This window comes from Falco punctatus (genome assembly GCF_963210335.1).
Source record: "Falco punctatus genome assembly, chromosome: 9".
Taxonomy (NCBI): Eukaryota; Metazoa; Chordata; class Aves; order Falconiformes; family Falconidae; genus Falco; species Falco punctatus.
The window spans coordinates 44548425-44563849 of NC_137589.1; the positions used below are offsets into that span (position 1 = coordinate 44548425).

The 15425-nt window shown below is 45.3% G+C and overlaps 1 protein-coding gene across 3 annotated transcripts in view; it reads left to right on the forward strand.

Moving 5' to 3' along the window:
* The window catches only part of ABL1 (ABL proto-oncogene 1, non-receptor tyrosine kinase), an 82790-nt gene that overhangs the window by 44781 nt on the left and 22584 nt on the right, over positions 1-15425 (forward strand). The window contains exons 1-4 of one of the 3 annotated variants that reach the window (XM_080402879.1): positions 3062-4197; positions 11454-11557; positions 13417-13590; positions 14346-14641. In XM_080402879.1, coding sequence (XP_080259005.1) covers positions 11527-11557; positions 13417-13590; positions 14346-14641 — 501 coding nt within the window. In that variant the 5' untranslated portion in view covers positions 3062-4197; positions 11454-11526. Of the gene's footprint in view, positions 1-3061; positions 4198-11453; positions 11558-13416; positions 13591-14345; positions 14642-15425 lie in introns of those variants that run through there. The other 2 variants (XM_080402878.1, XM_080402877.1) reach the window with 2 other exon arrangements.

Here is a 15425-nt window from a genome sequence, read left to right on the forward strand (position 1 = left end):
CAGTGTTGAGTTAGTCTTTAACACCTGTGGGGAAATTCTCAGCTGCATTTACAGAAGAGCAAGATAAGGCACAGGTAACTTGCAACTGTAAGGAAGAATCTGTTCTTCTGGTGTGCTCCTTTACTCCTTTGCTTTAACCACTAGTTTGTGCTGCTTCTGTTTCAAGTGACTTTTTCCATCCCAAAACAGCTGAATGTGCCTATCAAAAAATGCCCAGTGGTTGGGGCTTCAAACTCTGTTATCTTACCATGTTTCAGAAGAGGATTTTAAAATAAAATTAAAGCTTTGCTTTCAAATGGGTGACAAGCGCTCAAGCTGTTTTTAATGATATCGCAACAAAATTTACTCCAGCTGCTGACATCGTGGGATCATGCCAAAACTCACTTTCTGTGTTCATGGAGGCCAGTCCTTTCGCTGCTGCTGTCATGTATGTGTGTGATCGTTCTCTTTTGGAAAAATCTGTCCTCAAATTTTGGGTAGCTTTAAAAAAGTAAAGAATATATAGCTGTCTGCTAGAAGAACCTCAAACATGAAGGCCGTTGGCTAAATAGGTTTATACTCTTGTATGAGCATGAACAATAAAGACTAATGGATACTGGATTGCATTAACAAGAGCAGAGCCAGCAGGTCCAAGGAAGTGATTATTTCCCTCTTTTTGGCTCTTGTGAAGCCACATCTGGAGTACGGCGTCCAGCTCCCTCCTTCCCTGGGGCAGCTGCTGACACACTGGATGGAGGGAGTCTGGTCGGGGCTGGAACAGGCGATGCCCCTGGGGCTGCGGGAGCTGCCTTCATGTGGGGAGGAAGAGGGGACAGAGGGGGTCCCAGTGCTCTTGTAACCACCCCACTGGTGGCTGGACAGGCTCTTCTCAGAGGTGCACAGCAAAAGGCGGAGAGGCTACACTCAGAACTTCACAGCAAGGCAAAGCTGGATAGATACAAGAGGATAAAAAGTCTTCTGTGCTGCCCAGCAGACTGGGTTAAAGTTTAGCTGCAAAAAGCCTGGAACAACCTGATCTAGATAGATAGCCACCCTCAGAGCAGGAGGAGGTTGAACTGGAGACCTTCCGAGTCTGCTCCCAACTGAAATTGTTTTGCCATTCTGCAACATGAGAGCCCAAGTTGAAGGTTGCATCAGTCACTCTTTAGTCCAAAAGTCTGCACGCTTTTCATGACTGATTTTGTTCTAAGATGTGTATATGACAAACAAACATGAAAGGGATTAATAGATGTCAGCCGTTAAAAGTAGCAGAGTTTGTGTGACACTACCAATATGGCTTTTATTTCTGTATCACCAGTTAATTTCGTGGCATGCAGGAAAAGCAGAGGGTGTTTGCTTAAAGTGTTTGCAGCTTGGTTTGCCATGACACAAAGGAGGAAGCATTGAAGGATGACATTTGTAGCAAAGGGACCACACAAGCTTGTCTGCATGGAAACATAAAGGGAATTAATTTGTTTATCTACATAGGGAGTTATCCCAGGATAGCTCTTTGTGTTTAACTCCCGAGTGGATGCATTTCTCCTACAGTGGGTTCTTCTGCAAGCAGGTTAATTTAATCTGAGATGAGACATTCTTCTTCTGGAATAAGAACCCCAGGAGTTCATCAGGAATGTAACCCGCATTAATTCTGCTGGCACTCATTGTATTAACCTTAATTGTAGTGGGTGGGTGGTGTTCGTGGGGGGCAGCCTTTGTACAGCCTGGAGAATGCTATGGGGATTCCGCATTCCTGCAGCTGAAGGAGAAGCGGGATGGGGATGTTCCTCACATGGAAAAAAAGTTGCGTGCAAGATGCCTGGTTTGCTCTTACCAATGTTACTTCATCTCTGTTCCCTAAACATGACACTGGGTCTGAACACGTAATGGCTGAGCTCCTCCTGTGATTTATATAACCTTTCTCCTCCAAATCTGCTTTTAACTCATCTTCCCCACCCCCCACCCCTCCCAGAGCAGTTCTGCACAAGTTCTCTGTTGCAGTCTCATTTGAAGTTAGGTGGACAGGCAACAAGTAGATAGGTATTGGTTTCTCTTTAAACCCTTGTGCTTCCATAAAATAGAAATCCTGCTCCAGAAGTGGAGAGAGGAGGGCAGAATGTGGGGAGAACTGCATCGTCTTTCTAATGCACGTGCAGGCTGCAGAGGTGGGGGATTGGAACTGTAGCCTCATCCCTTTGCTGGAGTGTGTAAATTGAGGAAAGGGTTAAGGTCCTTTGCTGTTTTCTGGTTTATTAAATGGGGATATCCATGTTCATATTTTGTGAGAAAAAGCGTGAAAGCATTTTGAACATCATGCTGTCCTTATCGTGATTATTTCACTGCTAGAAACGGTGTGACTTATGGTATTTAAAAAAATGCAAATAACATTATTGTAGTTCAGTATGCGTTGAGAGACCAAGGATTTCTTTCCAATCTGTCTTTCACGTATACACTCCATGGATCAGAAGACTGAGGCAAAGTAGTGCTGTAAAATAATGTTTAAAGAGTCTGAGCAATGTTTGCTGTTTCGGAGGCATGCTCCTCAGATGTTGGAAGCATGCAGAGTTTCCCCTGAAGTATTGAATGTTTGAAAACGTTGGAGGGTAAAAGAGCACTAGTGAGTCAGTAACCTTGCCAAAATAAACTGTCAGATGTGGAGGGAAGTTTTCAGGGACAAAAATGAAGATTTGCTGCATTTTTGATCCTGTGTGTGACACACTCAGTGCTCCACATGTTGCGGTGGCGTTTGTGATAGGGTTGGCTTCCCAGGCCATTTTCTCCAGCCTCTCTATTCTGCACCCCTGATGAACTGTGCGCCCTTGAGCACCTCTTGCTCGAAGCAGCAAAAGCACCCCAAGGTTCAGGAAATGAAAGGGGATTTTAGAGTGGAAAAAAATGTATTTGTATATGCATCCAACTTGCTATCTCCTATATGTATGTGTACACGAAATTTTATATATACACTCGTATAGAATATGAATATAGAAACAAAAGAGGTGGTTGTGTTAAAATGAATTCCCACAATCATGCTAGAAAGTAATTATAAAAAATGGAAAACTGGAGAGTAGTAATGGATGTGTAGCCTTGAGAAACCTGCAAAGGAAAGGCACAGTTTGCAGGGGAAAGGAATAGTAGATAGTGGGAGAGTGAAAACTTTTGGCCTCTTGTGCAAGCAGAGTAGTATCCTGAAGTGTAATTACATCAGCTGAGATTTGAATCCGTTTGCCTGTAGTTATCGCAGAGGTGTTAAGACAGCATCTTTTGGGAAGGACCTCCAGCTCCCCTGCGTTTCTGTGCTGGTTTTACAAATGGGCACAGCTCCCAGTTCGCTTCTCCCTGTTACGAGGCGCCGTATTTAAACAGTTCCCTTAATACGCTGTGAAATGACACACTTTTAAGACTGACTATTGCTTATGATTCATTGGTTTAACAGACCCGCGCACAAAGCGCCACGAGCACCAAGGCAGCAGCGTTCTTCTGTAATCCTGCCTTTCCCCCCTTCCCCACCCAAGGAGGTCTCTCGCAGGCAGGGAGGACTTGTTGATTGTCACCCTCGCCTCTCCGGCGCTGGGAGGGGAGGCAGGCAGGGTGCAGGCAGGCAGGCAGGAGGAGGGTTAAGGAGCGAGGGCGTTGCTCGCCTGCCTGATGTCATGGAGGCAGGCAGCGGCTGAAGGGGGCCCTTTGTTGGCAGCGGAGCCCCAGCAGCCCTGCCTGCACCCAGCGCCCGGCGGCATGCGGGCAGCTGCCGCCAACTGCAGACACGAGTGACTGTCCAACTTGGTCGGCTTTGCTTTTTTCTGCTTGCTTTATTTTCCTGTTCTTTTTTTTTCCCCCCTCCTCTCTCCCGCCAAAAGAGTTGGGAAGGAGGGAAGATGGCTGGAGTTAACTCCCCGGGAGAGGAGATGCGGGGCCCCAGGATTTTCCGCCTCTCAGGCTCGCCCTTGTAATGGTTTTCAGAGTGCTGGATTTCTTAGACTTTCCCTGGATATTTTGTTTTAGACTTTTCCTGGATTTTTTTAGACTCTTACCGGATTTTTTTAGACTTTTGTAGACTTTTACTGGATAATTCCACAGTGCGAGAAGAAGCTGAAGGCGGGGGGAAGGGAAACCAGACAGCCAAAGCCAAACTCTAACAAATGAAAATGTTGGAGATTTGCTTGAAATTGGTGGGTTGCAAATCGAAGAAGGGGCTCTCCTCCTCCTCCAGCTGCTACCTGGAAGGTGAGTACCCAAGGGTTAGCCTGTGCCCACCGGCGGCTGGGGCTGCTGTGCTCGTGGGGGGCACAGCCGACCCCGCCGCCGTCCCAGATGAGAGTTTTATCCCGTGCTTGCACGCTGGGGCCAGGCTTGGGGAGACGTTTGGTCCTGGCCAGCTTTAGGTTGGGCTTTTGCATGCTGGGGGTGAAGGAACCAAGTGGGGTACGCGGCATCCAGGCCCCAGGTGACTTTCATTAACTGCAGTATACAAAGGGAGAGCGGCTCTACCATTTATGGTTGTAAAATGTCAAGGGATCTTATTGCCGAGCCCATAAGCAAAGCCGTATCTTAAGGCCTCTGCTTTATTTTTTTGCCAGGGGAAGGATCTCCCTTATTTTGGTCGTGCGAGGAGGATGGTAAAACCAACTCCAGGCTCGGGAAGAAAATTTAGATGAGTCCATCAGTAAAATATTTTCAGTGTGTGTTAATACGTAATCTCTTAGTTCATTTTGGTTATGCCCTTGTTCAGTTTGCTTTCCACAGGCATTCATTTAACTGAATTTTCTTGCGTGTTTGCTTTTAAAAAGTGATTTTTGAGTCACACCCACGGTTATTTGTAGACCCTGAGGTGTTAAACATATGGACATGACTAGTTTAGGTTGAAAGCCTGGGTGACAGAGGCATCGTGCTGGGCTGGGGGACTTGGGGCTGAGGTCTTGCTTGGCAGGACCTTGAGCAAGTGCTTCGCCCCTGCTCGTGGAGCAACGTTACAGGCCCCCTGTGCGGGGCCATCTCTGGTGCTCTGGGCTTCTTGAACTTCTTTTGTGTTGCTGGATGTTGCTTCAGTAAAAATAATCCGCATGCCAGGAGGACCATGCTAACTCATCAAATCAGAGGCACGAAAGGCAGCAGCTGATTTCCTGGGGCCTATCGCAAGTCACTGTTGCTCAACTCTCAAATATTCAGTGGAGAAATGGTCCTTGGAAATTCATAGGTTAGGAATCTCAACATCTACAGATGGCTTCTTGTGGCAAACCCATTTGAGGAAATTTCAGATCAAGAGTCTATAGCTGCATTTAGTGGCACTGAAGAATTTTCTGTTGTCTAAAATCAAAGAACAGTTTCCAGAGAACTTTTAAAATTTATTTAAAGTTTAGGAAACCTAATGGTGGGTGGGTGCATATGCATAATTTTGATCTTTCCTACGTGATTGAATTTTCTGTGATCTTTTAGGTCTATAAAACCTCTGTCTGTCCCCTGCCTCTGGTACTGCTCAGGCACGGCCAGGCTGCCTGTTGAGGAGCTCTGAGCCATTCTGGGCCTCCTTTCTGCGCCCTTGGATCTTTCAGCACAGCCCTGGGAGAAGAGAGCATCTGGGGCCTCTCTTCCCTGCAGAAATGAATGCTAAAGGATGATGTTACAAGGGTGTTACCCTGACTGTTTTTGCAAGTTTTCTCTTTTGTGTGTGTTACAACCACTCCCCCCCTCCCCAATTTGCAATGCAGTTGCATAATAGGATTAGAGCATAGTTTGACTTGCCCGTATAGGCAGTATCAAGTTAAGAACATAATCATTGACACAATAAATATTGTAGTAATTCCACCTTCTGCTTCCCAGAGGCTGTGGTTGCATATTTACTTTTAGTGATGAGATGGGAAATGAGCATTGAAACAACTTTTAAACAATCTTCTATCAAAGTAGCCCAGTCCCGTGTCTCAGCTCAGCATGGGGCAAACCCGAAGCCAGCATCCAAGCAGCTTGTTAAATGTGAACAAATGTGGCAACTGCATCCTTAATGCTGTGACTGTTGGTTAGGACACAGGCAGCCCAGAACCCACCGAAATCAGCTGTCGATCTCTTGAAGAGCAGGGTGGGAAGCAAGAATCTATACTCATCTGGGGGAGGGAAAAAAAGTTTTTAGAAAGGGTAGGATTTTCTGCTATCCCTTTCTAAAGCTGAAGGTCCCCACATGGTATTCCTAGGCAGCTTTCTTATTAAAATTATTGTGAGGTTGAAAGTGCTGTTGAGAACTCTTCAAAAGAAGAGTTGTGGTGGCTCGCCCCAACACCCTGTACTCCAAGGGTGCAAGTGAAAACCATTTGCTTGCATTACTCTTAAGAACATGACAAGTTTTAAAATATGGATTTGTTAATTTTTATAGAAACAACTTAAGCTTGGCAGATTGTGAGAAGGGGCCAAGGGTCAGAAACTAGGGACCATTGCTCCCGGATACCTGTGAGCAGCATGGGATGGCCAGTCCATTCCCATGCACATCCCACAGCCTCGCTGAAGCTTTTGAAAGGATTAAGGGAGATGATGGTGATATCACTGGAGGATTTAACTGTGCTCTTATCTTAGTTGTATGGGAAGCTGTTGAGGACATGAGGGGGAAGCTGAAGCTTTCTTTGCTATAGTAGGCTATGAAACCTTAAACATAACTGCTTAAAGGGTGAAAGGTCCATTAGTTGCGTGGAAAACCAGCTGCTGCCAGGTGGATAGATTAAATTTTACCTATTCCAGTTTCTTACTTTGGTTTTCATGTGTTAACAAAAACACTGCAGTGCTTTGTTGATGACTAGCACGGGACTGTAGCAAAATCAATCTGTTATATTTTTAAACACGCTTCTTGAAAATATTGTATTGAGGTTGGGTTTGGTAAAGGCTGATGTAGTGTCAGGCACATGTGTAGTAGGTACATGTCTTTTGACCAAGTAATCAGGAATGGAGTTGTTTTTTTTTTCATGGTGGTCCTCTTCTGAAAGGCTTTTATGCTCTGTTAGGCTTGTTTGTAGAGTCTCTTTTGTGGTGGCGCGGAGGTATGGCAGGTGTTACATCCCATTGCTGTGCACTTTGCTGTGTGCAGGCAGCCTGCTTGCTGAAAAAGTTGAGACCTTTACTTAACTTGATCAAAAATAAGTTTAAACTGGCTTTAACGGTTACTGAGATATCATATTGATGTTTGGCTGGCCATTTTTTGCTCTGGTTTCTATTCCCACTAGTAAATATTATTCAAAATGTGAGAGATCTGAATTTCTGTCATCTGCTTTCTCCTTTCTGCCTTTGCCAAAGTGAATAATTCCTTACCCACTTCACACCAAGAAAGGGTAAAGAGTAGAAGGGACGAGGCACAGCAAGTACTGCTGCCAATCTGATCTGGAAAACAGAACGTGTCCATGTCCCAAATAGGGGCTGAAATAGTATTGCTGCCTTTTTGGGCTTGCTCTACCACTGAAAGGCAGAAGCCTTGTTTAAAACCTGTCAGTGTTCTCTGTAAAGTTTAAAAACCATTTTGGGGATGCTAGTAAAGTCCTTTGTTTTCTAACTGGAATTATTTAAGTCCTGCCAGCTGTCAGATAGTCTCTTTCTTGCTTTTTTTTTTTTGCTTTTTTTTTTTTCCTCTTTTCCTTAAGCGTGTCTTGTTACAGCTGGAGTAGACAAGCCTGAAGAGGAGGAGCAGCCTGTAGCCATTGCCCTGTTCCTGGAGAGTTTCTTTTTATGCATTTGGGTACATATCGAGCCAGACACAAATCTGCAATGCCAGCGACTTGTTCTGCCCTGATGTTGGTGGGATCAGCAGGCACGTCTTTGGTCAATCCGTTAGGAAGAATGAGTGCATTAAGAGAGTGTTGCTGCCTCCCAGGGAAGAGCCTTCTGTTTGTTTCCTCTTTTCCTTGGCTATTTTCAGCTCTTCGCCTCTTGGCCTCTCATCTACCATCACTCAGTAGAGTTCTTGCTTTTAAATATGTTTCTGGCTTGTTAGTTATGTGGTTGTTCCAGCAGTTCTTGTCGCCTGCCCCATCCTTATTAAAAAATCTGGCTGATCGTGCTTGTTGCCATTTCTCTTGGGTTGTGGTGAGGAAAGGATTATCATTTCATAGGAAAAGCTATAACTGTCTCCAGACCTAAAACTGGTCATCCGCAGACATGTTAGTACTTCCCTGATAGTCTGGGGCTGCTTGGTAAAACAGGGAAACACAACAGTAAATCTCAATGATTCTTGCTTGGTGTCTTCCCTCCCCAAGGCTCAGAAAACGGCAAACTTCACTACTACTGCTTCCTTAGTAATGAAACCAAAATAAAACTGATAAAGGTAATGTTTTCAGAAATATACAAGTGTCATGGAAGCTCGCTTGGATCGGTTACTTTTCCCCCTTCCTCTCCCAGAGGTTATAATCCAAAGTCGGGCAGCAGCTTAGTAGCAGATTTGGGAGTAAAATCCAAATTTCTGCTGTACCCACAATTCCATTCCACACGTCTACACTGTGATCAGCTGGCTGCAGAAGGATGATATTTACCGTGTCACTAAGGGGTTATAAATGGAATAAACTCAGCTAATACACTTGAGTGGCACCTGCAGGATAATGTAAGAGGGAACTTTCAAGAAAACACAAACCAAATCAAAACAAAACCAACCAGCCAACAGCCCACAACCAACAAACAAACAACAACAAAAGCCCCAAGGTGACAGAATCATCTCTTGGAGGAGTGGGAGAAGCCACATCATCAGGGGTGCTCAGTGTTAGACGAGATGAAATAACTGCAGTTGACTGCGAGGGCCTGTTTGTGCTTAAGCAGTGCAGCAAGAGCCATGGGTGACCTTGTTGTCTCGTGTTTGCATTCAGCAGATGTGGTTTTCATTGTTTAGAGTGCTGGAGATTCCTGGCGGCCGTTCAAGGAGGAGCGCAGCCTGCCTGCAGGGTGAAGGCACCTTGCTGGGGGTGGAAATAGGGTGGCACAGCGGGGAAACTGGCCCAGCACAGGGGGAATAGGTCTAGCTGAGAGAGGCTGGAACTAATTTTGTACTTCATCTCTGTATATAAATGCACAATATTTTAAAAGTGATCATTTGTCCTCATTCTGGCTGTAAGAATATGAGCTTTCCAAATACCAGCCAAGAGCAGAAGCGATAGCCTTTGTTGCAGAAGATTGTATGGCCTGTGCTGTGGAGTAGGTGGCAGGAAAGGCTGATCGTGATCTCACTAAAGGGATGAGTCTGAAATAAAACATGAAATGAAACCTTCCTTCTTTTTGGAAAGATCTGGTTTATGGATTTTTTTTTTGTTTTTTTTTTTTTTTTAAATTAATTCATATTCTGTCAGGCCTAGGGAATCTGTGAGGGCCACTAAGGAAAGACTGGGACAGAGGGGCAGCTGCCCCATCATATGTGCTTAGCTGGGAACATTTGGATGTAGTAAATCTGCATAGCTATTCTGCCATTTATCATAATTTCTTCCAGGGGAAAGGAGAGTAGCAGGGATGTAGGGGAAGGAGAAGCTTTAGATAGCACGTGTTGTACTTCTGAAGAGATTACTAGATGTAGTCTGTGCTCCTTCGCTCTAGAAACCTTGTGGAAAAAATGCCAGCACGGTTTGTAAGACCACAGGATGTTTGTTTTGTAGGGAGACAGGAGGTCTCTTCCTTCCCTCGGGACTGCCCGCACTCAGCTGTGGAGGAGCCGATTGTAATTCTGTGCTTCTGCCTGTTCTCCAGCCCTTCCCTTAAATTATGAAGGAAATCTGCATGCATTGGTCTAGACCAGAATTGTTCATATCTGAGAACTTCTTACATAGTCCCTAACAATGACTCATGACTCTGTCTAAACAATAATTAGCAGGAGATAGTTATGCTTATGAAACCTTTTAATGTGCAAACATAAATATCTCCTGGTAAAAACTTAATTTAGTGCGGAAACAAAGACATTCTTATGGCAAATGCCTCAAAATAAAAGCTGCTGTTGTCTTATTTCGAAGCCTGCTGCGCTTTAATTAAGAGTTATCATTTAGTTGGTGTTAGTGGAGAATTGAATTACAGCGTTGCCTCGGGACTCCTCCCAGGAATCCAGGTGTCGTCCAGAGCACGGTATGATCAAGGTAATAAATTACAGTCTCGCTGGGATGCAGCAGAAGATAAAGTGGATGTGTGGAAGGAATCACAGTGTGGAGGGAACAGATTGAATTATGCTTGCTTCCTGCCCCATTGCCGTGCCAGGATACCCTCCTGTAGGTGTAGCAGCCAGGCTGATTTATTAGGAGGAATCTGGCCCGTTGAAGAGCTCAGCAGTGCTGTAAAATTGTGGCTAAAACCAGCAGCAAGAGCTGAAGAAGCTGTACTGTGTTGAAAAAGACCTTTAATACATATGAACAGCAATGTCCAATTCCTGCTCCGAAAGACTGTACTGTCTGGGCAAGTTTACTAGAGAATTGCTCAGAGGGGTAAATACTGCTGACAGCCGGCTGTACGTGGCTCCCAGATGGACATGTCCTGTCTGCTTCTCTCGCTTCATGGGTTTGTGTCCTGAGTCTGCTGACAGCTTCCTCTTGGGGCCCAGACCTTTAAAAGTGTGTTTTGTCACGGTCTATCAAGCTTCTTCCACACTCGGGTCACCACAATTCTGCTCTTTCCTTTACGCTGTTCTCCGTGTTGACTCAGGGCTTCATCCTCCCTTTCTGGCTGCCCTTCAAGCTTCGTTCAGTCACCACCACCTCCAGCCCAGTTCTTAACTTGGGGGTCCTACCTTCTGGGAACACCAGCCCTAACCCAACCCAGGAGTTGGGTCTCGCCTCTCGCCATCGTGCTGTCCTGCGCGGCAGTGTTCGCACACAGCGCGTGTCTCCGTCAGAGTGCCCACGGCTGAGCAGGGGGTCAGCTTGGAGAGTACAGAGAGCACCAGCCCATCTATGCGTGGCCTCCTATCTATTCACTGGGGGACTTGTGTGGTTTTCCAGCTTAGCAAATTCTCATAATTTATTTAACAGCCCTTTCTCTTGTCAGTCCATGGGTTTGCAGACACTTATCACTGAGTCAGTGTTTGTAGGAATGTCATCGAGCAACACCAGCTTTCCTTGACTTTCGCACCGCAGCTTGTGGGTGTTTTCGGTGTTTGACACAATGTTGTCTCATGGTCTGAGTCAAAACGCATACATTGGCATCCGTGTGTAATGAGTTGGTCCCAGCATCGCCGCGGCCTGGGCACGAGGGAGGGATTCTTGCGGAGTGCTTGGCTTTCCTCCCGCATCCCCATCTGTGGCCGTGCATGAGCTGTCCTGTGCTGGGCTGCGATCGCGCTGCAGTTGGAGGGGAGCCTGCCTTGGATTTCCTGCCTTCCTGTCGAATCAGTCCCCCGTGGGCGACGTGTTTTCCTTCCTAACGGAGGTTACGGTCCATCCCACCACGAAGCATGTACTGGTTTGTGCCATATTTGGGGGAGAGCATCACAGCGTTGCTCCTCGCTGAGGTTGTGTATCTGCTACTTGCAGCTCTCTGCTGTCTGTCTGTTCCAGGTGTTTACTGATGGTGTAACTCCTTGGAGTATCTCCAGTCACTGCAGCACCCTGTGTTTGATAAGGGAACTTAATGGGCTTGACAGGATCAAAGCGTTTTCATGGTAAAATGATTATAGCTTAATTTTCTGAAAGTGGATTTTCTGTTTCTTTTCTCATTGTCCCTCTTGAAGCAAACCCAGGCTATTAAATTGTATTCTCCAGGAAACAGGAGGGGGAAGTTTCAAGTTGCTTTAAAAAAAAACCCAACACACCATCTTCTCTGGCTGTGGAATCATTTAGAAAGCAGAATTACTTGACTTCTCTGATTCACTATAACAATATATCTCCCTGTAGATACGGTTTGGCTAGGCAAACAGGCCCAACAGGGTCTGTCCTTGCTGTTTTGCTCTCTGCCCACGTATACAGTATTACCTTTTCCAAAGAATACAGTTATTTTTTGTACAGTTGGGGTTTTGGGGGTGTGTTGTTTTTTTTTTTTTTCTTAGCATTTCCCCATTGGGAAATGTATTTTGGACCTGTCCCAATCCACACTTGATTTCCCTATGTTTTCTGGTGTCAATCGTATCAATTCTTCACTGGTTTACTAGTACAGCTTACAGTGGATTTCCAGACCAAACAATCAATAGTGTTAAAAGCATATTTTGGTGTGATTGCATCTACATAGCAGGCCCTTGCTAGTGAGTATTACAAGTATAAAGAGAGGATTGTGCTCCCAGGTGACCTGATAATGTAGAAAACACTTGGCCTGGGATTTCTCCCTCCAGACCTCTGCTGTGTTGGCCTGTGCAGAAGAGGGATTCAGCAGTGAGGGGGGGGAGCAGGTGGGGGCTGATGCTGAGTAATGAACAATTTCGTGGCACGAGGGGCTGGGCATGAGTGCCGTGTTTCCTGCCCTGTAGCTGCACTGCTGCGATGATTTGTGTGCAGTGCTGTGACGTCACTCAACGAACTCATCCAGATGGAAAATAACCCTTCAAAAAACAAGATTTTCACAACTTATTGCCCTGGGTTTGTGCCAGCACAGTCATCGTGCAGCCCCCAGCATAGCTCGGGGTGGCATGTTACAGCGAGGAGGCACAACTACCTAGAGCATCACTGCCCCAAACACTCGAATCGTGGTCTGGGGTGAGGGGGTTGCAGGAGCAATTGCAGTAAAACTCCCTGATGTACTTGGACTTGCCTGATGCTTAGTGGATATTACATGCCTAATGTGCTGCAGTGTACAGAAAACTTGGGCGGTTGGTTTTTACTCACCTGTGAAGCTCAATTTTTAGGAATCTGTTTTTTTCTGGAGGTATCTCAGGGTTCCTAAAAACGTAGAAAGGTTATTGTGCATAGTATGCTCGCCACTGTGCTCTGGTTTCAAGAGCAACAGGCAGGAGAGAGGGCAACAAAAAAGGCATAGTCTTGTATTCAGATAAGAAGAGAAATTATTAAAAACGCTGTGAAAAATGGAAGTGCATCCCTCGTTGGTAAATATCATGTCTTATAAGTCTTGCCCTGCCTAGCTGGCTGTGCTGCACGTTCTGGCGATTTCATTTATAGGATAATTAAGGGATTTACCTTTTAAAGGTCTTGAGTTTGTTTTCAAATCTAACCATTCCAGCAGTTAGGTATGAGCCAAAGGATTTACAAGCAGCAAACAGCCTACGTGAGCAGCATTTACTGGAGGGAGGGAAAGGGGCTCTTCTCTCTCCTGCATGCCATGGGAGGCAGGAGCTGGGGGCTCAGGAGCTGGGGGCTCAGGGCAGGCTGGGGACAGCTCTGGAGCAACGGTGTCCTGCCTATGTGGCAGGAGGTCTGCATTAAAGAGCTGTGCATATCTGTCCTCTGATGCATGAGGAGCACACGTGTCAAGCAACGATGCAAATTAGAAAATCAGAGTGCGTGGGTTAACCAGATGGCTTTTATCAGCAAAAATGAACCTGCTTTTTCCTCTCTCTCTCTCTTCCTTCCCCAGAAGCCCTTCAGAGACCGGTAGTGTCAGACTTTGAGCCCCAGGGTCTGAGTGAAGCAGCTCGCTGGAACTCCAAGGAAAACCTTCTGTCCTGTCCTAGTGAAAATGATCCCCATCTTTTTGTTGCACTGTATGATTTTGTGGCAAGTGGGGACAACACCCTCAGCATAACTAAAGGTAAGGTAGCTGGGCAGAATGGTACTGGGAGTGTGTGAGAAGCCGTAGGAAGAAAAGTCACTGTGGAATAACTGAATTATACACTAAACCCTATGGAATTTTTTTTTACTGTGGGAATTCTTCTTAAACAAATACAAATATTTCACAGAGTCATAACCTTTTAAAAGGTTAAAACTGTCTGAAGCTTTTGCATTGGGCAAGAAACTGTTTGCTAAAGCTAAGGTCTCCATTAGGAGCAAGAATTTGAACTGAGAAATTAAACTAAGCTGATTTTAGAGGCTGGCCTCTGTCATTTTCATAGGCCTCCAAAACACAGTCCCTGTATGAAAAATGACTGCACAGATATGATGTTTTCTTACTTAGTCCTTCTGTTCCTTATGTGTACTCCAAGTCACAGCTGCTTATCTTGCTAATTGAAATGATTTTTTTTTTTATTGTTTATCCATTCATGTTCTGTCCTAGCCCCATCAAGCCAACTCAGTTCAAATAAAATTGCTGGATTCGCTTTTTAAGCTCAAGCAGTATCGGAGCTGGTGCAGAACCGCACGAGAGCCTAACAAACTCCTGAAGCAAAACGTCTGACAATTTGGCTTTGAGGGTTCCACTCAAGCTTAAAGAAACACATACGCCCCCTGCTTAGTCAGATACCTATTCTTATAGGAGATTGTTTAATGATCTGTTAGCCAGAAAGAACCTATCTTTGCTCTCAACTCACAGGTTTGCCATGTCTAAATGTGTTTTCTTCTTGTGTTAAGGTGAAAAGCTCCGTGTCCTGGGCTACAATCATAATGGGGAATGGTGCGAGGCCCAAACGAAGAATGGACAAGGCTGGGTACCCAGCAACTACATCACCCCAGTGAATAGTTTGGAGAAACATTCCTGGTATCATGGACCAGTGTCACGTAACGCTGCTGAGTACCTTCTGAGTAGCGGTATCAACGGCAGCTTTCTGGTGCGAGAGAGTGAGAGCAGTCCAGGACAGAGATCTATTTCACTGCGATATGAAGGAAGGGTGTACCACTACAGAATAAACACTGCATCTGATGGAAAGGTAGGCTGCAGGCTATCCAAACCATGAAAGAAAACCTTGCCAGTGTACTTTGTTCACTGACTGCACAAGGCCAGGTAGTTACAATTGAATCGAGCAGCTCTGAACCCTGCTCACGATGTTCATCATCTGTGGTTACAACGAACTGTGAGATTCCAACACGGCTATGACAAAACACTTTTACTCCTTTAGCAAACTGCTGGTGAGGTATACTACAGCTCAGCAGCAAAACACTTTAAGGTGGGAGATAGTAGAGTTACAGCAGAGCTGAATGTAATAATGTCATTAATAAGAGATTCTGAAGATGAATTCTTATCCCATATGTTCAGAAGATAATCTCTTTGCTGCATCAGAAAAGTCAGTGCCTGTTGCTAATAATCCTGTAAATATTAGGGACAGAATGCTTTTTGAGCTGTTCTGCAGTATTTTTAACTACTGTTTTGATTTCTCTACAGTATTTCACCATGATCATTGGAGACGGGTAGGCACTTTCACTTTTATATGGGCCCTGTCTCTATTTTGGTTGGTTGTTTTTTTTTTTTCCCTAGATCGTTGTGTGCTGTAGCAGTGTTGCATTGCCGTGCTTTGTGGATGCTGCAGAGAAATATCAGCATAAAAGTGTAGTTTTCCACAGTTTTTTGTTTGACTTTCATGGAAACATTTCTACTGTCATTGGATTTTGGAAAATCTTGGTTTTTAATGAATCCATTTTAAGTAGTGTCTCTTTAGATCCTGTGCAGAAGTTGAAGTGTGGGTCTGGAGCATGGCTGTTGAGGCTCTTCTTGCC